The 27,155-nt window shown below is 48.8% G+C and overlaps 1 protein-coding gene across 1 annotated transcript in view; it reads right to left on the reverse strand.

Moving 5' to 3' along the window:
* Positions 1–820: 820 nt before the first annotated feature.
* Positions 821–27,155, reverse strand: part of LOC147663285 (E3 ubiquitin-protein ligase TRIM39-like) — a 268,617-nt gene continuing 242,282 nt past the window's right edge. Inside the window, exon 6 of the mRNA XM_086950558.1 lies at positions 821–1,683. Within this exon, the coding sequence (XP_086806684.1) occupies positions 1,172–1,683 (512 nt within the window). The 3' untranslated portion in view covers positions 821–1,171. The remainder of the gene's footprint in view (positions 1,684–27,155) is intronic.

The following is a 27,155-nucleotide window of genomic DNA, read 5'->3' on the forward strand; positions in this document are numbered from 1 at the left end:
CCTTCAAAACCGTGAGTTTAGAATAGCAGCGCTACAAAAAAACTATTGAGTTTGAATTAATGGATCTAAAGGATTCTGGGCAGAGCCGGCTTTAGAGTTAGAGGCGCCAGGTGTGACAATATTTTTACGCGCCCCTCTGCCCATGACAGCCATTTCCAAATATTCCCTCAAACCCACCTTCCAACAGTGGCACTCATCTCTACACAGCTCCTCCCTCACATGCATGTATTTTCTTTTATAGCGCTACTCATGCCAACCCTAGGGCGTCAGAGCACTTTACACCAAACACACATTAACAGAGGCAATGAATCTTATATGTGTAAATCAGTCTATAGGAAATGTTACACAAACCAATGAGGATTACTGTTCTGTGATCTGCATGTACACGTTCTTTGCAGCAGGCATATTAACCCTCTGTGCTACTTTGAGTCAAAACTGTGATCTCTCTCCAGCAGAAACATTAATCACCTGTGTTATCTTGACATTTTTATTGTTGCCTGAAACCTGCTGGACACACAAGGAAGCAGCAGGTGCTTTTAAAACCCAAAGTTATTTCTGCACACATCACTGCTCCCAGAATAGCGCAGGTGCGGCTGCACTGGTCGCACTGTCCTAAAGCCGCCCTGAATCTGGGTTGCATACAGGGTTCAAGTGGCAACTGTCTTGCGTCTGAGGTCATTAATAATATCCCTGTTGTTGGGCGGGGAAGGAACGGTTTCTAGGGTCATGTTTAAAAACAATCACTTCTCAGCACAGCGCTATAATGTGCATATTAATGTCAAAGCTCCGCGTGAGAAAGAAATACACATTTTTTAATTTTACAGAGACTTTATCATATGTTACATGACGTCTGGTGCATGATTCACACAGCAAACATTTCCTGCCCTTGTTTTAAAATTGTACAAGGAAAAGAGTATGTAGCAGTCAGTTTCATGTGAGGGAGGGTGGCTCTGCACATGGGGTCGACTGACATCTATACATTAATAAATCTACATGAAAGAAACCTTCATTTTCTGTCACTGGAGTTACTCCGCCGCTGCCACCCCACCTCTCCCCCCCAGGGACTTATCCCCAAAGGGACGTTTTATTATTTAAAAGCATCTCTGCTTGTGCTCCTGGTCACATTATCACTGCACAGGGAAGGATGAGGGTCTGAAGCTCCCTGCAGCTCTCACACCAGCCTCAGCTCCGCTTCTCTGCAGGGACAGAAGAACGGAAAGAGCCTCTCTGTGAAGGGGGCCTGCGGGAAGGAGAAGAGAAGCTCCATGGAGTCAGCATTGTACAGGGACACCCGCCCCGCCTCGTAGTCCAGATACACCCCCAGCTTCAGGGGCTTCTCACAATCGGACAGAGGGGTCTCACGGGAGGTGAGAGCCTCGTACTGCCCCCTCCACCCCTGCACAGCCCAGACTCCCCACTCAGGGCACCATGGGAAGTCTTCCTTCCTGTCCACAGACTCTGCTGCGACCCCCACACGCCAGCCCCACCCCTCATGCAGCAGCTCAACCTCCCAGTAATGTCTGCCGGAGGTGAACCCCTCGCTCCCCAGCACACAGGACCAGTAGGTGAATCTCTTAGGGGTGTCCGGCAGGGTCTGAACTGTGTCCCTCTCTCCCACTCGTCTCCCCCCCTCAGACAGGAGGAGCCCAGGATGAGCCGTGTCAGGATCCAGAGTCACCATCACTGCAGAGAGGAGATTCACAATTAGAGATTTAATGACACAAAGAAAGGCTGTAATTACTGCTTCTGTTGATTAATATGATTAATGATCATATGATTAAAGTAGACCAGACCTGGAAGGAGCACGCGGCGCAAGAGAGCGCGGCACTAGACTGCTCACTACACTGAAACGCACAGCACTAGATCGCTCACTACACTAAAACACACAGCACTACACTAAAGCGTGCGGAACTAGACTGATCACCACACTAAAATGCACAGTACTAGACTGCTCACTACACTAAAACGCACCACACAAGACTGCTCACTACACTAAAGCGCGCATTAATCTAGAGCACACACTACACCGAACAGCACACTGCACTACAGAGGACATTCTACTACACACTACACTGCACCACGCAGCACATACTACACCACACTGCCACACATAAGGCATACTGCACTATCCCTCATGAGGCATACTACACTACACCACACTACCACACTTGAGGCATACTACACTACACTATATAGACAAAACATTCTACCACACACTGCAGTGCACCACGCACCATACTAGACACAGACACTGCGCACACTGTACTACACTGAACACTGCAACAGATAGGGCACTGTACTAGTCAGTACACTGGACTTGATGGCACAGAGTGGCAGAGCAACTAAAAGGTATACAGTACTAGTCAGTACACTGCATTGAATATTACAGAGTAAGATAGCTAATAGAATATATATTGTACTATTCCGTACAGTGCATTAGATAGTACAGAGCAAAAGATCTACCAGAAGGTGTACTCAACTAGTCAGCACATTGTATTCAATGTAACAGACAAACAGAGCCAGGGCATACTATACTAGTCAGTACTGTATATTAAATGGTACAGAGTACCAGAGCTAATATAAGGTATACAGTACCAGTCAGTACATTGCATAAGATGGTACAGAGTGACAGAGATGCTAGAAGATATACTGTACTACACTGTATGAGATAGTACAGAGTCACAGATCTACCTAAAGGTGTACTGTAAGAATCAGTGCACTGCACACACTGCATTATATGGCAAAGACTGATAGAGCTACTCCAAGGCATACAGTACTAGTCAGTACACAGTATTAAATTGCATGGAGTGAGAGAGCTACTGGAAGGTATACAGTACTTGTTAGTGCACTGTGGTACAGAGTAAGAGAGCTATTACAAGGTATACAGTAATAGTCAGTACACTGCACAAGATGGCACAGAGTAACAGAGGTACTGAAATCTAATGTACAAGTCAGTACAAGATGGTACGGAGTGACAGAGGTACTAGAAGGTATACATTACACATGCACTGCATTAGATGGTACAGAGTGACAGAGGTACTAGAAGGTACACTGACCTAGTCAGTACACCGCGTTAAATGCCACAGAGTAACAGAGCAATACCATGGTATACAGTACTAGTCAGTACACTGCACAAGATGGCACAGAGTAACAGAGGTACTGAAATCTAATGTACAAGTCAGTACAAGATGGTACGGAGTGACAGAGGTACTAGAAGGTATACATTACACATGCACTGCATTAGATGGTACAGAGTGACAGAGGTACTAGAAAGTATACATTACACATGCACTGCATTAGATGGTACGGAGTGACAGAGGTACTAGAAGGTATACATTACACATGCACTGCATTAGATGGTACGGAGTGACAGAGGTACTAGAAGGTATACATTACACATGCACTGCATTAGATGGTACGGAGTGACAGAGGTACTAGAAGGTATACATTACACATGCACTGCATTAGATGGTACGGAGTGACAGAGGTACTAGAAGGTATACATTACACATGCACTGCATTAGATGGTACGGAGTGACAGAGGTACTAGAAGGTATACATTACACATACACTGCATTAGATGTTACAGAGTGACAGAGGTACTAGAAGGTCTACATTACACATGCACTGCATTAGATGTCACAGAGTGACAGAGGTACTGCAAGGTATACATTACACATGCACTGCATTAGATGGTACAGAGTGACAGAGGTACTAGAAGGTCTACATTACACATGCACTGCATTAGATGTCACAGAGTGACAGAGGTACTGCAAGGTATACATTACACATTCACTGCATTAGATGGTACAGAGTGACAGAGGTACTAGAAGGTACACTGACCTAGTCAGTACACCGCGTTAAATGCCACAGAGTAACAGAGCAATACCATGGTATACAGTACTAGTCAGTACACTGCACAAGATGGCACAGAGTAACAGAGGTACTGAAATCTAATGTACAAGTCAGTACAAGATGGTACGGAGTGACAGAGGTACTAGAAGGTATACATTACACATGCACTGCATTAGATGGTACAGAGTGACAGAGGTACTAGAAAGTATACATTACACATGCACTGCATTAGATGGTACGGAGTGACAGAGGTACTAGAAGGTATACATTACACATGCACTGCATTAGATGGTACGGAGTGACAGAGGTACTAGAAGGTATACATTACACATGCACTGCATTAGATGGTACGGAGTGACAGAGGTACTAGAAGGTATACATTACACATGCACTGCATTAGATGGTACGGAGTGACAGAGGTACTAGAAGGTATACATTACACATGCACTGCATTAGATGGTACGGAGTGACAGAGGTACTAGAAGGTATACATTACACATGCACTGCATTAGATGTTACAGAGTGACAGAGGTACTAGAAGGTCTACATTACACATGCACTGCATTAGATGTCACAGAGTGACAGAGGTACTGCAAGGTATACATTACACATGCACTGCATTAGATGGTACAGAGTGACAGAGGTACTAGAAGGTCTACATTACACATGCACTGCATTAGATGTCACAGAGTGACAGAGGTACTGCAAGGTATACATTACACATTCACTGCATTAGATGGTACAGAGTGACAGAGGTACTAGAAGGTCTACATTACACATTCACTGCATTAGATGGTACAGAGTGACAGAGGTACTAGAAGGTACACTGACCTAGTCAGTACACCGCGTTAAATGCCACAGAGTAACAGAGCAATACCATGGTATACAGTACTAGTCAGTACACTGCACAAGATGGCACAGAGTAACAGAGGTACTGAAATCTAATGTACAAGTCAGTACAAGATGGTACGGAGTGACAGAGGTACTAGAAGGTATACATTACACATGCACTGCATTAGATGGTACAGAGTGACAGAGGTACTAGAAAGTATACATTACACATGCACTGCATTAGATGGTACGGAGTGACAGAGGTACTAGAAGGTATACATTACACATGCACTGCATTAGATGGTACGGAGTGACAGAGGTACTAGAAGGTATACATTACACATGCACTGCATTAGATGGTACGGAGTGACAGAGGTACTAGAAGGTATACATTACACATGCACTGCATTAGATGGTACGGAGTGACAGAGGTACTAGAAGGTATACATTACACATGCACTGCATTAGATGGTACAGAGTGACAGAGGTACTAGAAGGTATACATTACACATGCACTGCATTAGATGGTACAGAGTGACAGAGGTACTAGAAGGTATACATTACACATGCACTGCATTAGATGGTACAGAGTGACAGAGGTACTAGAAGGTATACATTACACATGCACTGCATTAGATGGTACAGAGTGACAGAGGTACTAGAAGGTATACATTAAACATGCACTGCATTAGATGGTACAGAGTGACAGAGGTACTAGAAGGTATACATTACACATGCACTGCATTAGATGGTACAGAGTGACAGAGGTACTAGAAGGTATACATTACACATGCACTGCATTAGATGGTACGGAGTGACAGAGGTACTAGAAGGTATACATTACACATGCACTGCATTAGATGGTACGGAGTGACAGAGGTACTAGAAGGTTTACATTACACATGCACTGCATTAGATGGTACAGAGTGACAGAGGTACTAGAAGGTCTACATTACACATGCACTGCATTAGATGTCACAGAGTGACAGAGGTACTAGAAGGTACACTGAACTAGTCAGTACACCGCGTTAAATGCCACAGAGTAACAGAGCAATACCATGGTATACAGTACTACTCAGTACACTGCATTGGATGGTGAAGAGTAGAAGAGCTACAAGAAGGTATAAGTGCAGTCAGTAGATTGCATTTGATGGTACAGAGTGAGAGAGCCAATAGGTGTACAGTACTAGTCAGTACATTGCATTAGATGGTACAGAGTGAGAGAGCTAATAGAAGGTGTACAGTACTAGTCAGTACATGGCATTAGATGGTAGAGTGACAGAACAAGGCCACTGTCCTTCCTGGTCAGTACCACTGCTCTCACCCCGCGCAGCTCCACCATTGAGGGACTGCCCTTGAGACCGAGCTCCGTGCAAGGCAGGTGTTCGAGGCTCTTGTCCACCCACAGGCGAATATGTGACGTTTTTCCGCATACAAATATCCCACATACCATCACTCTGCAAAAATGATTCCGCAAATACTATCAATCCGAAAATTAACACAACGCAAACTTTTACAACGAATATGCCTTTACCACGCATGCCTTTACAACGCAAAGGCATGCATGTTAAAGGTATACTCATTTTAAAAGTTTTAAAGGTAAGTGAGTACCCTGCAAAAACACTAACCTACACTACACAAACACTACCCTACACTACACAAACACAACCCTAAAACCTAAAACACTACCCCTGCATGACCCTACACTACACAAACACTACAGCACTACCCTAAACCCTAAAACACTACCCCCAGCATGACCCTACACTACACAAACACTACAACACTACCCTAAACCACTACCCCCTGAATGACCCTACACTACACAAACACTACAACACTACCCTAAACCCTAAAACACTACCCCCTGCATGACCCTACACTACACAAACACTACACCACTACCCTAAACCCTAAAACACTACCCCCCGCAGGACACTATACTACACAAACACTACAACACTACCCTAAACCCTAAAACACTACCCCCAGCATGACCCTACACTACACAAACACTACAACACTACCCTAAACCCTAAAACACTACCCCCAGCATGACACTACACTACACAAACACTACAACACTACCCTAAACCCTATAACACTACCCCAAGCACGACCCTACACTACACAAACACTACAACACTACCCTAAACCACTACCCCCTGCATGACCCTACACTACACAAACACTACAACACTACCCTAAACCCTAAAACACTACCCCCTGCATGACCCTACACTACACAAACACTACACCACTACCCTAAACCCTAAAACACTACCCCCCGCAGGACACTATACTACACAAACACTACAACACTACCCTAAACCCTAAAACACTACCCCCAGCATGGCCCTACACTATACAAACACTACAACACTTCCCTAAACCCTAAAATACTACCCCTGCATGGCCCTACACTACACAAACACTACAACACTACCCTAAACCCTATACCACTACCCCCAGCACGACCCTACACTACACAGACACTAAAACACTACCCTAAACCCTATAACACTACCCCCAGCACGACCCTACACTACACAGACACTAAAACACTACCCTAAACACTATAACACTACCCCCAGCACGACCCTACACTACACAGACACTAAAACACTACCCTAAACCCTATAACACTACCCCCAGCACGACCCTACACTACACAGACACTAAAACACTACCCTAAACCCTATAACACTACCCCCAGCACGACCCTACACTACACAGACACTAAAACACTACCCTAAACCCTATAACACTACCCCCAGCACGACCCTACACTACACAAACACTACAACACTACCCTAAACCCTATAACACTACCCCCTGCATGACCCTACACTACACAAACACTACAACACTACCCTAAACCCTATAACACTACCCCCAGCACGACCCTACACTATACAAACAATACAACTCTTCCCTAAACCCTAAAACACTACCCCTGCATGACCCTACACTACACAAACACTACAACACTACCCTAAACCCTAAAACACTACCCCTGCATGACCCTACACTACACAAACACTATAACACTACCCCCAGCACGACCCTAAACTACACAACCACCACAACTCTACACTACACTAACACTACACTACACTACACTACACAATCACTACCCCGGCACGTCCCCCACCCCTAAAAAATTAACCCAAACCCCCTTACCTCTCTTGTCGTCGTGGTTCCACACTCCTCCGGGTTCCATCTTCTTGAAGTCTATTATTTTTTCACAACGCATGTGCATTTACCATACATGCCTTTGCAACGTAATTCGTTGTAAAGGCATGCGTGGTAAATGCAGCTGCGTTGTGAAAAAATGCGGAGTGATGGTATGCAAGGTCAATGACCTCGCGGAGTAATGGTATGCGGACTGAAAGTCTGCGGAAAAAAAGATTTGGAGTAACGGTGCCGTACCCCCACAGGCTCCTGCCTGCACCTCATCCCTGGTGGTCTAATGAAAGAGCACAGTTAACAACCAGGCTTCTGGTACCTTGTCTTTGTCATAGGTCAGAGACTACCCCTCCCATGATGCATCAGAGAGGTAGGTGGCTGGTGTGCTTTCACAAACTGCACAGGGGTCCTGTCAGCTGGCCGACACAGCTTATTAGCTGTGAGAGGCCGGCCCCTAGTGCTTGGCTTTACTTCCTGTTTGGACCACGCCTCTTTGTTTCGTGTTAGAATCTCGGTCTCTCCTCTCCAAGCTTGCAGTACCCTGGATCTGCTTGTGGAACCTCTTTTCTATAGCGCTAGGTGTAATGATGGGGGCCCTGGGCCCTCATGCTCGCAATCACTGACGCAGACACAGTGAGCTACATGGTGCAACTGGCCCAGAGCACGTGCGCTCGGCCACTTTTATTTAAGCTGTGTCACCTGACCAGTGACATCAGTGGTGGGTGGGTGTTTAGTGTAGGGCATACAGAAAACAACTAGACCGTGTCCTGCTGGACACTACATCCCTCCCAAACTTGGGGAAAAATGAAAACAAAGGAAAGTCCAACCTGTGGGAGAAAAAGTACAGTTCGCAAACCCCACGACAAGGTTCAACCTGTGGGAAAGAAACTATACAGAAAATATAACACTGGACTCGATGATTTGAAACGAGTCTCTTTGACGGATTGCAGGCCGCAGATAGTGTAGTTACTGCAACCAGGACAATGAGTCATTGTGGCATGGTTCGCCGTTGTTCGGCGGGTCCTATCTTCTGTCTGCGCCGCCTGGACGTTGTTATTTGCCTTGTCTTTGCTTCACACCACTGGTGACAGTTGGTAGCTAGATAGAAGGGTGACGTGATCTGAGTATTGTTTGTCTTCTCGGTTCTCCTCTTCAGTCCTGGTCCGTGGTGATGTCTCGGGGCAGGCTTCAAAGTATTTCTGGGCAGATGAAAGGAGTAGGTGCATACATCCCTCTCACTAGGATGCCCCTCTCGCCGGTATTCCTCTCTCACAAGATGTCCGGGAGGACCTCTTTGCCAGGTTTCCACTGGACTGGTGTTTTCCGTCATGTTGCTCCACCATAGCCTTCGGGCAGTGAGCGGGGCGCTCCACGATCTTCACCGTTGTGTCCTAGTTCCACCTGAAGGTTACGCTGTTGACTCTTTTCTTGCACGCGAAGCTTTCCTCTCAGTGGGTCTTGCAGATGCACCGTTGTGGATCTGTCTCTCTTGCGGGACTTGCTGCCACCAGAGACCCTTGAGGCCTTTGCTTCTTGGGCTGCCACGGGTTGGTGTGGAGTGGTCAGTTCCTCAGCCGGATGTGTGAGCACTCTCGCCATCCAATCTTCCTCTCAACCCCAAAAGTAGATTGTTGTCAACAGTCCAAACTTGCCCTCTTCTGCGATCGCCACCTGGATGGATGGCTCGTAGGTGGATATCTTTGACTGGTGCCGCCAGTGTTCATGCCATGCCTTGTTCTCCGCTGCACTCCGGTGTTCTGGTGCATGTCACCATCTTCTTCTGATGGGTGTGTGAGTCGACTGGTCACACCTCTTCTCTTCTTGTGATCTTCTAGTGGCACTGTGGCACTCACTACCCTTCTTCTCCTCCATTCCTTTCACGACATGGTCGGTCCCTTTTCTTGTCTTAACTACCCAGGCCATCTCCGTGTGGCGTGCACTCCACACGTTTCTCCCTGGTTGCGTCCTACCCTTAGGACACGCCTTCTCTTCTTCCGATGACCAAAACCAGGCATCGCACCTTTCTTCCTGCCGCTCCTCCTTTACTTCGGGTCGGTGTTATCAGACCTCTTCTGGGTCCCGTCCATGGACCTCTTCTTGAACTTCACGTCGGTCTTCATGTCAGACTATTCAGTTACTTTAGCTTTGACCTTCTGGCATGTCATCGCAGTCGTGACCTTCTGGCAGGTCATCTTCTCCTTTTCTTTCCGGGCGACCATCTGACTGGTCATCTTCTCCTTTTCCTTCCGGGCGACCATCTGACTGGTCATCTTCTCCTATTCTTTCCGGGCGACCATCTGACTGGTCATCTTCTCCTTTTCTTTCCGGGCGACCATCTGCCTGGTCAGCGTCTTCCTTTCCTTTCGGGCGACCAACTGACTGGTCCGCGTCTTCTTTCCATTTCGGGCGACCATCTGCCTGGTCAGCTTCTTCCTTTCTTTTCGGGCGACCATCTGACTGGTCATCTTCTTCCTTTCCTTTCGGGCGACCATCTGACTGGTCCGCGTCTTCTTTCCTTTTCGGGCGGCAATCTGCCTGGTCAGCTTCTTCCTTTCTTTTCGGGCGACCATCCGACTGGTCCGCGTCTGGCGGTGACTTTCTGGCAAGTCATCTTCGCTGTGACCTACTGACAGGTCTCCGAGGACGCGATCCCTGCGTCACTCAGTCGTGGTGGAGTGGAGTTCCTTCACTCCGTGCGCATTCCTGCGCAGTGCTGTTCGGTCCTGAGGTGTGCAGTTCCTTCACTCCTTGCGCGTTCCTGTGCAGTGCTGTTCTGTGGTGTTGGTGTGTCACTGGGCAGCGTCACTGGGCGCTCCTGACTTCTGGCGCTCCTGGCGCAGTGCTGCGCTGTCCTGTCATGCGGGTGTGGAGTTCTTGCACTCCTGGCGCGTCCTTGCGCCTCGTGGCGTGTTTCTGCATTTCTGGCGCGTTCCTGCGCCGTCTCTTGCGCGCCTGGTTGCTGCAGGCTTGCTTGTACACTGGAGTCCTTTCCTTTGCTTGTCTCTGCCAATTAGGTCGTTCCTGCTCACGGGTGCTCTTTCCCTCTATCCAATATGCTACTGCCCGCCTGTCTTGTGTTCCTGCACCCTCACTTGGCTTGTCGTAGGCTTGTTTGTTCTGATTCTCTGTCGGGTGTCCTCTGCGGGGAGTCTGATGTCTTCTGGCACACTTGGGTCTGCTAGGGCACAAATGCAGTGGTCACTCGCCCTGTTGCAGGCTTAACTGGGGGCTGTCTTTTCCTTTGAGGTGCGCTGTTGCACCATATCCACTGGGTGGCAGTGTTGCCTCAAAACTTGTCCCTTCTGGAGCCTGGCTGAGTTTCGTGTTGCTGCGTGTTGCTCTGTCCGGGCAGGAGACTACTGGGGGGCAGAGGAAAAATGCGGGGCAACTCGTGGTGGGTGCTTCCTTCTTTTCACGCTGACGCCCAGTGGTGTACACACTGATGTCTGTCCCAGTGAATGTTGCGTGGCATGGATTCACTGGTCAGTGGGCCACAGCTGTGGGTCGGCTGCACGGTGATACTGCCTACTCTGGGGATCTCTCACCATGCCTCTTTGACCGCGGGCGAGCATTGGTTCCGACTGCCGCCCACGACGCACACCTTACGAGGCCCTCTCGCCTGATAGCAGCATCGCCTCTCGGTAGGTTTCTCTCTTGTGCTTGTTTTTTTTTTTCCTTTTGTTCCTGCGGCAGCGGGCCGCACTGTCTCTTGTCCTTATTTTCAGCGGCGCTGGCCGCGTGCGGACATTCTGCCTCTTCTTTGTCCCTGCAGCAGGCCCTTTGGTTCACGGGCTGCGTAGGGGATGGGGGTGCTGGCATCTGTCTGGGGGCCACTCGCTGCCCTCTCTACGCTCTTCTCCCACCCGCAGCAGCTTCAGCCTGTTCACTCGGTGCGCAGGGTGGGGGTAGAGCTACGGCGGCATTCAGCTGCGGCATCACACACGCTCCTTTCGCCCGCAGTGCTGATACATGTGCAGGCGCTGGGGACTCCTCTCTCTATCCGGCTACCGGCCGGGGGCTGTCTTCGCACTCGCTTCCAAGTCCGTTCCCCCCCTCACCGCGGCAGCCTCAGTCACTCGCTGCGCGACAGGGGACGCTTCAGGCAGGCCGCGGATGGGCTCCGCTGGCGCTGCTCTCGCTGTGGGAAGCAACGTTAATGTCTGTAGCGGGTGGGCTCCGCTTTACACTTTTCCCCGGTGGCGCTAGCTGGCGGCCGCCGTTCTGCTGTGACGTTGCGGGTGGGCTCCGCTTTCGGTCACGATTCACCGCACTTGCGCCTGGGCTCACCTTCGGCCCATGGGCCTTTTCCTTAGCGTGGGTGGGCACCGCCTGGACTCTCCCTGGCGAGGGTCAGTGGCGGCCGACGCGGGTGGGCTCCGGTCGGTCCGCTTATTTCAGTGGGGGTCCCCTCCCCACCGGGCAGTTCTCCGGCTGGCATGCGAGGTGGGCTCCCGGTCACATCGTCATGGATCTTCAGGCCCGGGGCACAGCACACGCCCCGCGGGCCTCTCGGCGGCCGGCGCCACTTCCCCAGGGGGTGCCCTGCACATGGGCACTTCCCTTCTGCTTTCCGGGGTTTTTCTTTTATCGGCGGCACGCGTTGCTAGCGTCCGCCCTCCTCGTCGCCAATGTAATGATGGGGGCCCTGGGCCCTCATGCTCGCAATTACTGACGCAGACACAGTGAGCCACATGGTGCAACTGGCCCAGAGCACGTGCGCTCGGCCACTTTTATTTAAGCTGTGTCACCTGACCAGTGACATCAGTGGTGGGTGGGTGTTTAGTGTAGGCCATACAGAAAACAACTAGACCGTGTCCTGCTGGACACTACACTAGGAAGCTCTGTTTGCACCTGTTTTTGAATCCTTTCTGACCGTGGGCGCAAGGATGCATGGTTTTCTTTTTTGAATCCTTTCTGACCGCAAGCGGGAAGACGCGTTGTGCTTGCTCAGTTTCACCGGCAAGCGCGATGACACGCTGTTTTCTTTCAAGCCCTTTCTGACTGCATGCGAGAGGCGCGCTGCTCTCAGTTCTTTGGTTGCCTCCACCTGTAAGCGCGCGTAAGCGCTGATTCCTAATTTTGTTCGCTTTTTTCTCTAGAGCGCGAGGAAGTGCTGGCAGCATGTTTTCCCTTCAACCCTGAAAAGAGCAAGGTTGCTCTCACACGCTCTCACACACCGCTGCCTTTACTTCCAATTTCCTTGGGTAATTTAAGTGTGAACCTACGCTGAGCTAATTTTCTGTTTTATATTGAGACTCCACAAAGGTCGACTCACGTGAGTACCAAGGAATTAAAAAATGTGTAATTTTCTGATGGATTGATTATATCGCTCTATGCTGTAATAGAGTGAGTCAAGTTACACTGCCTGCCCTGGTAGGATCTGTGAGATGGTGTATACCGGGACTGCTTCAGCTGGGAACTTTGGCAGACGTATGCCTTTGAAATAGACTGGTGGCAAGTCAAACTCACTCTGTCTAGGGAACTTTCTGGTTTCTATTTCCTTTTTTATGGATTGAATAGGAACTTTCCTTACAATCACCACCCGTATAATGACCATTATGAGTATGTGAAAGTACACAGTCTGAGCCTATGATAGAGTTCAACAAGATGAGTCGAATAAGAACTCTATTGTCGCAGAAAGAGGCTGCCCTCACATCTGTTCATGAAACATTTGTCCTTCATGTGGCCAACACCCGCACAGAAGTCCATGCTTTATTAAATACGGATTTGCCCTTACATTTCAGGGAGTTAATTCACACTATCTTTAATACTTCCGCGACCACGGGCCTGGCTCACTTTTTAAAAATTGTTAGTAGTGGCCTTCTCACTTCCTTCCAAACTATAATTGGTGTGTTCCCAGCATTTTTTCATTCAATTTTCTTTAAGCATATTTGGTGGATTTCCCTTGATGCTTGCAGTGGTGGCCGGGGTGCTTCTATTACTTTTTCTATTTAAAAATGGATGCACATCCTGTGGCTCACGACAATATGTCCCGACTGTTGTTGCTGCGCAACCGAATGCTTAGCTATTATGGCCTCTGGCTACATTGAGTGCGGCTTATGGATTATCGTTTCGATTTTCCTTTTTCACTTGCGTCCAGCCTGTCTTTCATTGCCTGAGCTGCGATTTCGACTGGGCCCTGGATTTGTGTCTCTGCAGTATGGTGTCTCCCAACACGGATTATGATCAACTGATGAGCCCCTTAGTTGCTCATGAATTGCTTTGTTCTGGCAGTGGGATTATGGCCTTTGCAGCGATGCATGGAGTCCTGGGACGTTGGAATATTTTTTGCAGCTGCGCATGACTTCTTGGCTCGCAGTTTCATAGAAGAAGACCCGAGTTTTCCTCTGATGGTGATAGAGGCACCGGTTATTGAAGAACATGTATGTTCATTCCCATTATTGAATTGGATGGCTGAAATGTTTTCGGATGAGAACAATGACTTCCTATTGGAGGCTGTTGCAACTTACTGTGCATATACACTGTTGGAGTGAGATGCGTTTCGTTTTTCTGCCATCGACGTCTTGTGATGGACATCGGATTTTCCAAGTCAAGTCAAGTCAAGTCAGCTTTATTCGACAATTGTCATAAAAGCAAGTTCAATAATAAAAGTACATGTGTAAACCTTTAGTATTAAAACCAATATAAAACCATTATAAAATCAAACTATAAATATCATGAATAAATAAGTAAAATCATTACAAAAACTGTACAAATGTACAAAATATTACTCTCAACAGGGGTACTTAGCCTGCGACTTTATGTAATGTGTTATTCATTCAAAAGTCGGGCTCTAATCGACCATGCCCATCCTAAGAATTTTGCCACGGCTATATACACAGACATATTAGGACTGGTCCGGATAAGTCTAACTGCAAACATTCCTTTCCTTGTTCCCAATGACCTACACATCGGTTTTAGCCACTTCCGTCTCGGCGCTGCATACAATGGGCACTCGAACAAAAGATGGCCAACCGTTTCAGTAACATCTGTGCAAGCTGGACAAGCCACCTTGCCCCCACAGGACCATCTGTTTGAGAAAGCCCTTATAGGGAGACTTCCCACTCTTAACTGAAAGTAGAGCTTTCGGTCAAGAGGTTTCGTAATGACATCCCAGAAGTCCTCGAGCTTGGGACAATCTTTGATTTCTAAGAATAGACCTGTAAGAGACTGTGAAGGAGTAGTACTAAAAATCTTTGTAGCCACCAAGTTCCAATACAAAGTCTTTAGCGTCTTCTTCGGTGGGAACCTGGCGTGCAATGGGTCCTTCCACAGTTCGCCTAGTCCTAGCTCAATCAAAAGATTTTGCATGTGTCCCAGCCATTTAACTTTCCGGGAACCGTCGCTATTTATCACGTCCAGCAGCCCACTGGTGTATGTTTCCAGTTCAGGTGTAGTCCAAATACGCCGCCAATATAATATAGGGCGCAAAGATGCGATTAGGGCTATTGGTGATATACCCATATCATAAAACAGGGGATTCAATGGGGTACTTTGTGGTAACCTTATTAGTTTCCTGAGAAATGACATCGGATTTTATTTTTTGTCACTTCTTTATTTTTTTCTGGCTATTGGCTTTTCTATACCCACAATTGTTGACTAAATTGAAATAGTTTTTGAATTCGGAGCTGGCTCACGTTTCCGTTATGGCAAATTTTGATCTTGATTCTGACTCTCGAACTTGACCTCTGCGTTCCAAATTTGCCCCCTTCTTATCCGTGCTTCGATCAAGGGAGGGTGTAGTGGGGATGACCCGTACATTTACACAGTGTTAAGTTAGCATGGGTTTATTAGAAGTTTAAACGCCATTTTTACTTTCCTGCTCTGCTTTGCACACGACACGCAGTTGCGCTATTGTTTAGAGAACACGGAGTATTTTGCTTCATATGAGAATAACTTGTTTTGCTGCATTTCTAAGCTGCTTCGTTAGTTTAGTCTGTACAGTGTATGCCGAGACCGTCAAGGTTATCTTTGACACTGTGGCTGTTGTTCTAACTGATCAGCGCACGTTCTAGCCATAACACATATGCAGCTGTGGCCACCTCTGATATTGGCGCGTTTAATAATGCAATGCGGAAGTATGATTACACACACTTGGAGAACATTTGTATGCTGAGAGCTTGTGCAAAACTCTATGTGATCCACTTCTGCTAAATACCAGAGGTATGGGGCCACCTATGTAAGCCTATGGGCCCTTCTATTAGTTATAAAATAACCTACTAGCAAGGGAGGGTGAAATATAGGTATATATTCAACCTGTTTCCATTTAGCATTGCAACATGCTTTCTCCCTTTGTATTTTATGGAATAGTAACTATGCTGACAATCTTGTTTCTAATATGTCTGCTTGTATTTGCTAAGGTGCTGCGCTTGAGATCACGGTGTTTGAAATAAACATTTCAAACTTGCTCGTGTCTCCTTGACTCCCTGTTTTGGACTGGTATGAGAGTATACCGAAAGAGTGTTCTTGTTTTCCACATTACCTGAGGTAACCTAAGTTGCATGTTCTGGGTTGACTGATCATTGGTGTTTTTGCTATAGGACGAGGAACCAATGAGTCACTGATGCTAGTCTGGTAGGGGATATTGGGTACGAAGGTGAGTTTTGGCACACCCTAATTCAGTAAGGTCCTAAGTCTCTGTGCACAGCTGTGTGTAGGAGCAGAATCACTGCAACACAACAATGTCCTCGACACTTCCCAATAGGGTTTCCGCAGCAACCACAGCACCAAGACCACCCTCCTCACTGCCACTGATAACATCCGCACCCTCCCACCTTCCTCAACATCTACATTGTCCCACCTCGCTACCATTGTCAGAAACCACGGGCTCAACACGGGCTCCTAGGCCGATGACACCCAGCTCATCCTCTCCCTCACCAAAGAACCCAACATCACCAGGCAACACTTCCAAGATGGGATGAAAGCGGTCGCAACCTGGATGAAGAACAGTTGCCTGAAACTCAACTCAGAGAAATCAGAAGTTCTCATGCTCTGCTCCACCCCCTGAAATTGGGAGGACACCTGGTGGCCCCCTGCCATTGGAAACCCACCCACCCCATAGACCATGCACGTAACCTCGGCATCATACTGGATTCATCACTCACAATAATTCGTCAGATCAACGCCGTCTCCTCAGCCTGTTTCAACATCCTCCGCATACTCTGCAAAACATTCAAACGGATCCCCTCCGAATCAAGAAAAACGGTTGCACAAGCCCTCATCACCTGCAGACTAGACTATGGCAACGCAAGCTCCAGACCATCCAGAAAGCCGCAGCCAGGCTAATCCTTAACATCCCCAGGCACAACCACATCACCCAACGCCTCCATGATCTACACTGGTTCCCCGCAGAAAGAAGGATAACTTTCAAGCTGCTCACACACGTGTACAAGGCCCTCTACAACATCGGACCACAATATCTCAACAACCGTTTCTCCTTCCACGCCCCCAAGAGAAACCTCCGTTGAGCCAATCTCGCCCTGGCCACCATCCCACGCTTCTACAGGACCAGAGCAGGAGGATGATCATTCTCCTACCTCGCAGCCAAGACCTGAAACGAACTCCCCCTTCACCTCCGCCGGAGCGCGACACAACACCAATTCAGGAAGGACCTCAAGACCTGGCTCTTTGAATGACCCTAACGGAGCTGCTCATACCCACCCGCCAGCCCCTTGAGACCCTAACAGGTGAGTAGTGTGTTTTACAAACCTCTGACTGATTGATTGTATAGTGTACTAGTCAGCACACTGCATTACATGGTACACAGCAAGACAGCTACAAGAAAGGGTATTGTACTAGTCATAACACTGTATTAGATGTTACAGATTAACAGAGACCCTCTAAGGTACACTGGACTAGTCAGTACACTGCATTAAAAGATACAGAGCAACAGAGCTACTACTAGTGTGCTGTACTAGTCAGTACACTGCATTAGATGGCACAGAGTAAGAGCGCTACTAGAAGATGTACAGTACTAGCCAGTACAGTGTCTTGGATAATACAGAGTAAGAGAGCTTAAAGAAGGTAAAGTGTACTAGTTTGTGCACTGCATTAGGTAGTACAGATCAAAAGATCTACCAGAAGGTGTACTGTACTAGTCAGTACACTGCATTAGATGGCGCAGAGTAAGAGCGCTACTAGAAGATGTACAGTACTAGCCAGTACAGTGTCTTGGATAATACAGAGTAAGAGAGCTTAAAGAAGGTAAAGTGTACTAGTTTGTGCACTGCATTAGGTAGTACAGATCAAAAGATCTACCAGAAGGTGTACTGTACTAGTTAGTACACTGTATTGAATGTTACAGAGCCACTCCAAGACATACTGCACTAGTCAGTACTGTATATTACATGGTACAGAGTACCAGAGCTAATAGAGCGGTACTAGAAGGTATACAGTACTAGTCAGTCCCAATGCATTAGATAGTTCCAAGGCATACTGTACTAGTCAGTACTCTATATTAGACGGTATAGAGCAAGAGAGCTACTATAAGGTATGAAGTACTAATCAGTACACTGCATTTGATAGCACAGAGTGACAAAGCTACTGCAAGGTATACATTACTCCTCCCGCTGACTACGAGCGGCGAACGGCAATCTTGTTTTTAAATTTCCTTCCCTATCCCGCCCTCCTGACTCCTCCCACCATCGCGTCATAGCCTATTTAGGCTCCGCCCACTCCCCCTCGCGCGTCGTCTAATGCCCTGTGGCAGAGGGCTTCGCGCTGAGCGCTGGGAAAGCACTTTTTGTTTTTAATTATTGGCCTAACCTGCTCTGCTGATTGCTAGCAGCCCCTCAGTCTATGCTTTCACCGTCCCGCTGACTACGAGCGGCGAACGGCAATCTTGTTTTTAAATTTCCTTCCCTATCCCGCCCTCCTGACTCCTCCCACCATCGCGTCATAGCCTATTTAGGCTCCGCCCACTCCCCCTCGCGCGTCGTCTAAAGCCCTGTGGCAGAGGGCTTCGCGCTGAGCGCTGGGAAAGCACTTTTTGTTTTTAATTATTGGCCTAACCTGCTCTGCTGATTGCTAGCAGCCCCTCAGTCTATGCTTTCACCGTCCCGCTGACTACGAGCGGCAATCTTGTTTTTAAATTTCCTTCCCTATCCCGCCCTCCTGACTCCTCCCACCATCGAGTCATAGCCTATTTAGGCTCCGCCCACTCCCCCTCGCGCGTCGTCTAAAGCCCTAGGGCAGAGGGCTTCGCGCTCAGCGCTGGGAAAGCACTTTTTGTTTTTAATTATTGGCCTAACCTGCTCTGCTGATTGCTAGCAGCCCCTCAGTCTATGCTTTCACCGTTCCGCTGACTACGAGCGGCAAACGGCAATCTTGTTTTTAAATTTCCTTCCCTATCCCGCCCTCCTGACTCCTCCCACCATCGCGTCATAGCCTATTTAGGCTCCGCCCACTCCCCCTCGCGCGTCGTCTAAAGCCCTGTGGCAGAGGGCAGAGGGCTTCGCGCTGGGAAAGCACTTTTTGTTTTTAATTATTGGCCTAACCTGCTCTGCTGATTGCTAGCAGCCCCTCAGTCTATGCTTTCACCGTCCCGCTGACTACGAGCGGCGAACGGCAATCTTGTTTTTAAATTTCCTTCCCTATCCCGCCCTCCTGACTCCTCCCACCATCGCGTCATAGCCTATTTAGGCTCCGCCCACTCCCCCTCGCGCGTCGTCTAAAGCCCTGTGGCAGAGGGCTTCGCGCTGGGCGCTGGGAAAGCACTTTTTGTTTTTAATTATTGGCCTAACCTGCTCTGCTGATTGCTAGCAGCCCCTCAGTCTATGCTTTCACCGTCCCGCTGACTACGAGCGGCGAACGGCAATCTTGTTTTTAAATTTCCTTCCCTATCCCGCCCTCCTGACTCCTCCCACCATCGCGTTATAGCCTATATAGACGTCCCTCATGCGTCAGCGCAGCGGACGAGCGCAGCGGGCGCGACGTAGGCGCGCCGGAGTTAAGCCCGTCTGCGCCCGTCCGCGGCAGACCGGGGCTGGGGGCCACCACCCCTGGTCCTCTTATCCAATACTCTTCCGCTGACTTGATTCTACTCCAAGGCCATTGGCCCCTTGATCCTCGTACTACTCATAGGATTACCCTTTTGGGCTGCTACTCTCCCTGTCATGCCTGCCCATCTGGCTGCCCCCCTCCGCTCACGTCGCCGCCGGCCTTTGTCTCATCTACCACTGCTGATTCCTATTCTCCCCCTCTATCTATCACCTTACTTAATACTAGGTCCGCTATTAAACACCACCAGGAGCTTTTTATCCTTTTAGACACTGATAAACCCGATCTCCTGTTGCTGACAGAAACGTGGTTTTCGGAAGCCTCCCTTCCATCCCTATTGGCTGCCCTCCCCTCGTCTTACTACGCTATCCGTGCCGACCGTCCGGCCGGGAAAACAGGTGGAGGTGTTGCTCTCATTGCTCGTTCTGATCTCCAGTTCCAAGTCGTCCCCTCACCTCCCCTGGTAGGAATTGACTACTTGGTGGCTCGCTCTACCTACCTTTCCCCTCACTTAGCCATTGTGCTTGTCTATCGTCCTCCCCAACCAACCCCTTCTTTCCTCCCGGCCTTCCAAGATCTACTTGGCACCCTGGCTGTCAATTATGCCTCGGCTCTAGTCCTCGGGGACTTTAATTATTGGCCCTTGGACCCCAAGGAATGTGCCTCGTCAAAGGACTTTTCAGAAACTCTTCTTTCTCTTAATTTCACCTCCTTTGTTCACACCCCTACCCACACTCATGGCCACACTCTAGATCAGGTCTTGTCTCTAAACTGCTCCCTGTCTGCACTGTCTGTTGTCCCCTGCACATGGTCTGATCACTTTTTAATTTCGTTTTCCCTCAGCCGCTGTCTGACTAATACCCCTATCCACACCAAAAACTCCTGGGCCCGTAACTGGGGCAAGGTCAATCTGGCTGACCTCTCTGCCTCGCTTCTGGCCTCCTCTCCCCCTATATCGGGATTGGACTCTGTAGCCCAAGCCGAAGCCATTGACTCATGGCTCAAGGAAGGAAGCGACTGCTTGGCTCCTCTACGACGTACCTCGATCAGACGCCCCAAAGACGCCAATCGGTGGTTCAACAACGAGCTGAAAGAACTGAAGCTCACGGTTCGCAGGGCAGAACGTAAATGGAGACTGGACTACTCTCCCGACTCCAGGACTCGCTATATCCACCTTCTTGGGACCTATAAGCAAAACATCACTGAGGCCAAGAAAACTTACTTCTCGGCCAAAATTCTGGCGGCCGAGAACCAACCCAAGGAGATCTTTGCCATCACTCACGATCTGGCTTTCTCCGATCGGACCTCACTTAAACCCCCTCCCTCACAGAAACTCTGTGATTCGCTGAATCTCTACTTTGTCGAAAAAATTTCGACAATCAAATCCAACATCCCCCTCCCGTCCTCTTCTTTTGTTGACCCCCTGCCTCCCCCCGCCCTAGCCTATTTCAATTCCTTTCCCCCCCTCCCTGAAGAACTTTTTCTGTCCCTTCTCCCCAAAATTAAATCCGGTTCCCCTGCTGATATATGCCCGGCACACATCTTACGGCAGATTTATACTGTCTGCCCTATGCCTCCTCTGGGTTTTCTTAATGACTCACTGGCTCGAGGGGTTGTCACTCCATCGCTAAAAGCCGCTTCCATCGTCCCTATTTTGAAAAAGCCAGGAGCTGACCCTTCTGTGATGGCCAACTATCGCCCCATCTCCCTTCTCCCGTTTCTGGCGAAGGTGCTTGAGCGACATGTTACATCTGCGCTCAGCTCCTTTGCCGAGGAGAATGGGAGACTGGCTCCGTGCCAGGCTGGGTTTCGGCCCAAGCACTCGACAGAGTCAGTGGTGGTGTCAGTATTAGACACCCTCAGAGAGGGCTTGGACATGGGCAGATCTCAGGCGCTGGTCCTCCTTGACTTGTCCGCCGCTTTTGACACGGTGGATCACTCCATCTTGCTTACCCGTGTCAAGGCGGCGGGCATAAGAGGCTCAGCCCTCATCTGGCTCTCATCCTTTTTGAGGGACCGGACCCAGGCGGTTCACCTTGGGGAGTTTTCTGCTACCCCCTGCCAGGTCCAGTGCGGTGTTCCTCAGGGCTCTTCTCTCTCTCCTTTACTATTTAATCTCTACATCGCCCCTCTTATCTTTGCCTTACAGCAGCTGGAGGTCACGGTATATAATTATGCCGACGACCTCCAGCTCATCTTCAATCTGTCTTCTACCTCTGACTCTATCTCTAATTTCCAATCTATTCTATCTTTCATCAGGGACTGGATGAATTTCAACCACCTTAAACTCAATCCCGATAAAACGGAACTTGTGGTGACGGGTGGTTGCTCCAGTCCCTGGAATTCTCTCTTTTGGCCCCCCTCCTTTGGTTCTCCTCCTACCCCTGTTCCCTCTGTTAAGACCCTTGGCATCAAGCTGAATGATAAACTCACTATGCACTCCCAGATTGGTTCGGTGGTTTCTTCTTGCTTTCTCACTCTCCGCACTATCCGCTCTATTTCACGTTTTTTTTCTTTCTCTGCACTTAAACTAATCATGTCCGCACTGGTCCTGTCTCGCCTGGACTACGGGAACATCTTGTTCAATGGCATCCCTCAGTACAGCCTGCGTAAACTGCAACTAGTGCAGAACCAGGCTGCTCGCCTTGCCTTCGGTCTTCCCAAATTCCATCATACCTCCCCCCTCTTGAAAACCCTCCACTGGCTCCCTGTGCGGGAACGCGCCCTGTTCAAACTAGGCTGCATGGCGTTTCAGGCCAGGACTGGCCTGGCCCCCCTCTTTATATCCTCTGCCATCAAGGCCTATGTCCCTGGCAGAGACCTCCGCTCCTCGGCACATCTTCTTTTATCAGTCCCTCGCTACTGGAAAAAAAAACAGGGTGGCTCGAAATTTTCCACTCTTGCCCCCTTGTTTTGGAACTCTCTCCCTTTTCATCTTAGGTCCCTTACCCAGTATTCTAGTTTCCGCAAAGCTCTGAAGACCTTTTTATTTTCTCAGGCCTTTCTATCGTAAGCCCTGCTTGCCTTTCCAGTCGACGCCTTAGCTACTGCTCTTGCCCAGTTGGCTGCCTGCTACTTCAGCGCCAAGAAACCGCTCAGGTGTACGTTGCGCTTAACAAATATTTTAAACTTAAACTTAAACTTAAGTACTTTGCATTATATGGTACAGAGTGAGAAGGCTACTCCAGTGTATACAGTACTAGTCCGTACACTGCATTAGAGGTGCAGAGTGAAAGAGTTACTCCAAGGAATACTGTACCAGTCAGTAAAACTGCATTAGATAGTACAGAGTGACATAGATACTCCAAGGTATATTGTACTAGTCAGTACACTGCACTAGATGGCACAGAGTTACAGAGCTACTCCAAAGTATACAGAACTACTCAGCACAGCGTGACAACGTTACTCAAACATATACAGTACCAGTCAGTAGGGGGCGTGCTTAGCAGCCAAGCATGGCGGTCGTCTTCTAGACGAGCTCCAGACCGAGGCTGCAAAATCCTGTTCTTACCTCTGAAAACACTGCAGGACGGGGACCACGACCGAACGGCTGCCTTGCTGAGAGTGGCGCCGTGACTCGGTGCCGGTTGCTTGCCGGGTCCTGTGGACGGCGGTGCGTTTATTGCCCTCGGAGCCTGTTCCACAGTTAGCGGTGGAGAGGCGGCGGAGGCCCGGAGGGGGAGAGCCCGGAAACCCCGACTGCGTGAGGTCATGACTGACTCCTATGCAACCCTGGGGGTGCGGGTAGATGCTGTGGCCTGTCTGTGCGGCCGAGTAAAACTGTGCGGATGGAGCCGCTGGTGACGCCCTGTGGAGGACACGCCGGCTGAAGGTCAGTGTTATGTTATCATTATTTATAAAGCGCGATAATTACCCGAAGTTGTCCTGGCGCTAAACCACTAATTCTCTGAGATCCAGGCTAAGCTATCTGTGATTAGTGAGTGAAAAGCCAAGTTGTAAGGCCTCTCCGAAAGGGTGAGTAGGTCCGTGGCATTTCTCAAAAAGGGGAGAAGCTTGTTCCAGGCTTTAGCTGCACATAAAAGGAAGCTTTTCCCTCCCCATGTGGATTTTTTAATGGATGGCACAGTCACCAGCTTGGCTCCTCCAGAGCGCAGGGTTCTGCCCGGTGTATACCATTGTATTTTCTGTTTTAGAAAATCAGGTCCGATCCCGTGTAGTGCCTTAAACACGTGCTCAGAGTTTTAAAACATACTCGATGCTTGACTGGCAGCCAGTGAAGTTTCTTCAATTCCTTAGAAATAAATGCAAATTTGGGTGTGCCTGTAATCAGCCTTGCAGCTGCGTTCTGTAGCATCAGCAGTTTGTTTGCAAAGCGTTCCTGAATATTTAAATACAGGCTATTGCAGTAGTCAAGTCTGGATAGAACGAGGGCTGTGACTACTGTTCGCTGACAGGATATAGGCAGAAAGGGCAGTATTTTCTTAATCATGTTGATTAAAAAACTGGATGGAGGAAGCCACAGCATTGATTTGGTCCCCAAAATTGAGTTTCTCGTCGATAATGACTCCCAGGTTCTTCACTTTACTTTCATGGAAGGTGATCCCATATCATTAGGCCACCATCTAGGGGTCCAGAAGTTAAGGTCATTACCGAACAGGATGACCTCGGTCTTCTCAGAGTTCAATTTTAGACAATTCTTTGACATCCATTTTCCAATTGCTGCCATGCAGTCATGGAACCTGTCTTCAATTCCTAATGTCTGACCAGGCCGCAAAGCCACCACTATTTGCGTGTTGTCATCGTATGAAGTCAAACTGAAGCCAAATGGTCTGATCAGGATAGCTAGTGAAATACCAAACATTGAAAAGAGTGGGACTATTTCAGAGGCGTTGTAAGTTAAGCAGTTGTGACCACAAACAGTAACCCAGTGACAACACTACAAATGGACACCACACAGGTTTTATATAAAAAATAAGTAGACATTATATAGAGTTACCACAAGACCGTAAACGATAAAAATACACACTATGATTACTTTAAGATGGTAGTTTTAAGCTTGGTTCAGTTCAGTTCTTAGAATTGACACTCTGCGTCAATGTACCTTATGTTGCGTTGCGCTTCCACGACAAGCAATGTCGTAGTGATGGGAAATGCGGCAAAGTTCAGATACAAAGAAATAAAGACGTGAAGATCTTCCAGATGCGGCACGCTTCTCAGGGATGCGAGAAGCTCTCGGTTCGATGCCTGGACTACAGTGGCGACATCCAAGATGAGACGGCAGCAGCTCCAGCGGCGACGCTCTTCTCCCACAATCCTTGAAGCTTCTGCACGATGCGACAACTACAGCAGCAACATCCAAGATGCGATGGCAGCAGCTCAGACGGCGGTGTGCTTCTCGGGGATGTGAGGTGCTCTTGGTCGATGCAGTGCAATGCGACAACCACAGCGGCGACAACCTCCTTCTCCGGAGTTGCGCCGGCAGCAGCAGCGACGGCGACACGCTTCCACTTCGTTGCGGCACGCTTCTTTCCGATGTGGTGCAGTGGGACAGGTCCAGCGGCGACACCCTCCTTCGGAGTTGCGACGGCAGGCCCAGCGACGGCGACACGCTTCTTCTCGTTGAGTTGCGCTTCCAGCTCCTTGCGACACACAGTTCCTCAGAAGGCCCAAAACAGCAGCAGGCACTTCCACAAGAACTCTGGGGAGCTGGGGGTTGAAGTCTGTTGTCCCTGAGACTGCAGCAGGAGGCAACCTCTTTTCCAAGCCCTTGGAGATCCTTCACAAGTTGAAAGCAAAGTACACAAAGTTCCTTTCTCCTTCCTTTGGCAGTAAGGCAACCACAGAAGGCCAATCCCCCAAGCAGCACTTGAGCTTGGGAATAGTCTCTCCTCAGTTTCTTCAGGTTCCTCTCCTCAGTAAAGACATCAGTCGCTCCCCAGGAGGTGGAGCCAGCATTGTGGAAGGCAGGCACAGCCCTATTCAAGGTTCAGGTGCAACTCCTCCCTCCCATCTAGATGCAGATCTCTCTATTCACCACTGGGTGACTCAGCCTGTCTCTTGGAATTCCCCAGCCCTGTCACTCACAAAACCAGACAAAGGAATACACAACCTAGCAGAGGCAGGTTTGAATGGTTAGACAAGCAAATAACTACTTTCTAAAAGTGGCATTTGCAAACACTAGATATTAAAATAAACTTTACTAAAAGATGTTCAGGCACACTAAACTCGAATTTCTACCAAGTTCTCTGAGTCTGTTAGGATTATAAAATGTAACAATTCTATCAGCCCATCCTGGCCTATGGAGAACAGGTAGCCTTGCAATAGTGATAAACGAAAATGGCTGTAATTCACTATTAGGACATGCCACACACACACCAGGGCAGGTCCTACCTTATACTTACAATGCACCCTGCCCTTGGGCCTACCATAGGGGTGACTGATATGAAGAAAAGGGAAGGTTCAGAGACTGGCAAGTGGGTGCGCTTGCCCAGTCAGCATGACAGTACCAGACTGCACGCAGGCTCTGCAATGGCAGACCGTAGACACATTTTACAAGGCTGCTTCTGTGGGGGGCTCAACCAGTGCTGCAGGCCCACCAGCAGCATTTGGATTACACGCCCTGGCACACGCAGTCCACTAGACTAGGGTCTGATAAGTAAACCAAATAGCCAAACATGGAATCACTAATCCATACATCAAGTTAAAATAGGGAGCACTCGCACTGTGGCACTGGACAGCAGTGGCACAGTGCCCAAAGCATCTAACACCAGCTAAAATACATGAGGCAACAGCAAAAATGGAAGGGAGACCCACGCCAATGGTGCCAGGTCTAACATGTGTCCCCTCCAGCTGAAAAGTGGGGAGAACTACCCTAACTCCTGGGAGTTCTCTCCACTAAGGCGGAAAAATCTGGACCGACCATCAGCGTTGGCGTGTTCTGTACCAGGGCGCTGTTCCACCGTAAAGTCCATACCCTGTAGGGAAATAGACCACCTCAACAGCTTTGGATTCTCACCCCTCATCTGCATCAACCATCTGAGGGGCCTGTGGTCTGTCTGAACCCTGAAGTAAGTCCCAAACAGGTATGGTCTAAGCTTCTTCAGTGCCCAGACCACAGCAAATGCCTGCTCAATAGCACTCCACCTCTATTCCCGTGGAAGTAACCTTCTACTGATAAAGGCTACAGGTTGATCTAGGTCCTCCTCATTCATCTGTAACAGAACAGCCCCCACACCATGCTCTGAAGCGTCTTGTTTGGACAATGAACTCTCTTGAGAAGTTGGGTGCCAGGAGCACGGGCGCCGTGCACATGGCAGCTTTCA

Source organism: Lissotriton vulgaris, unplaced genomic scaffold (genome assembly GCF_964263255.1).
Source record: "Lissotriton vulgaris unplaced genomic scaffold, aLisVul1.2 SCAFFOLD_481, whole genome shotgun sequence".
Classification (NCBI taxonomy): Eukaryota; Metazoa; Chordata; class Amphibia; order Caudata; family Salamandridae; genus Lissotriton; species Lissotriton vulgaris.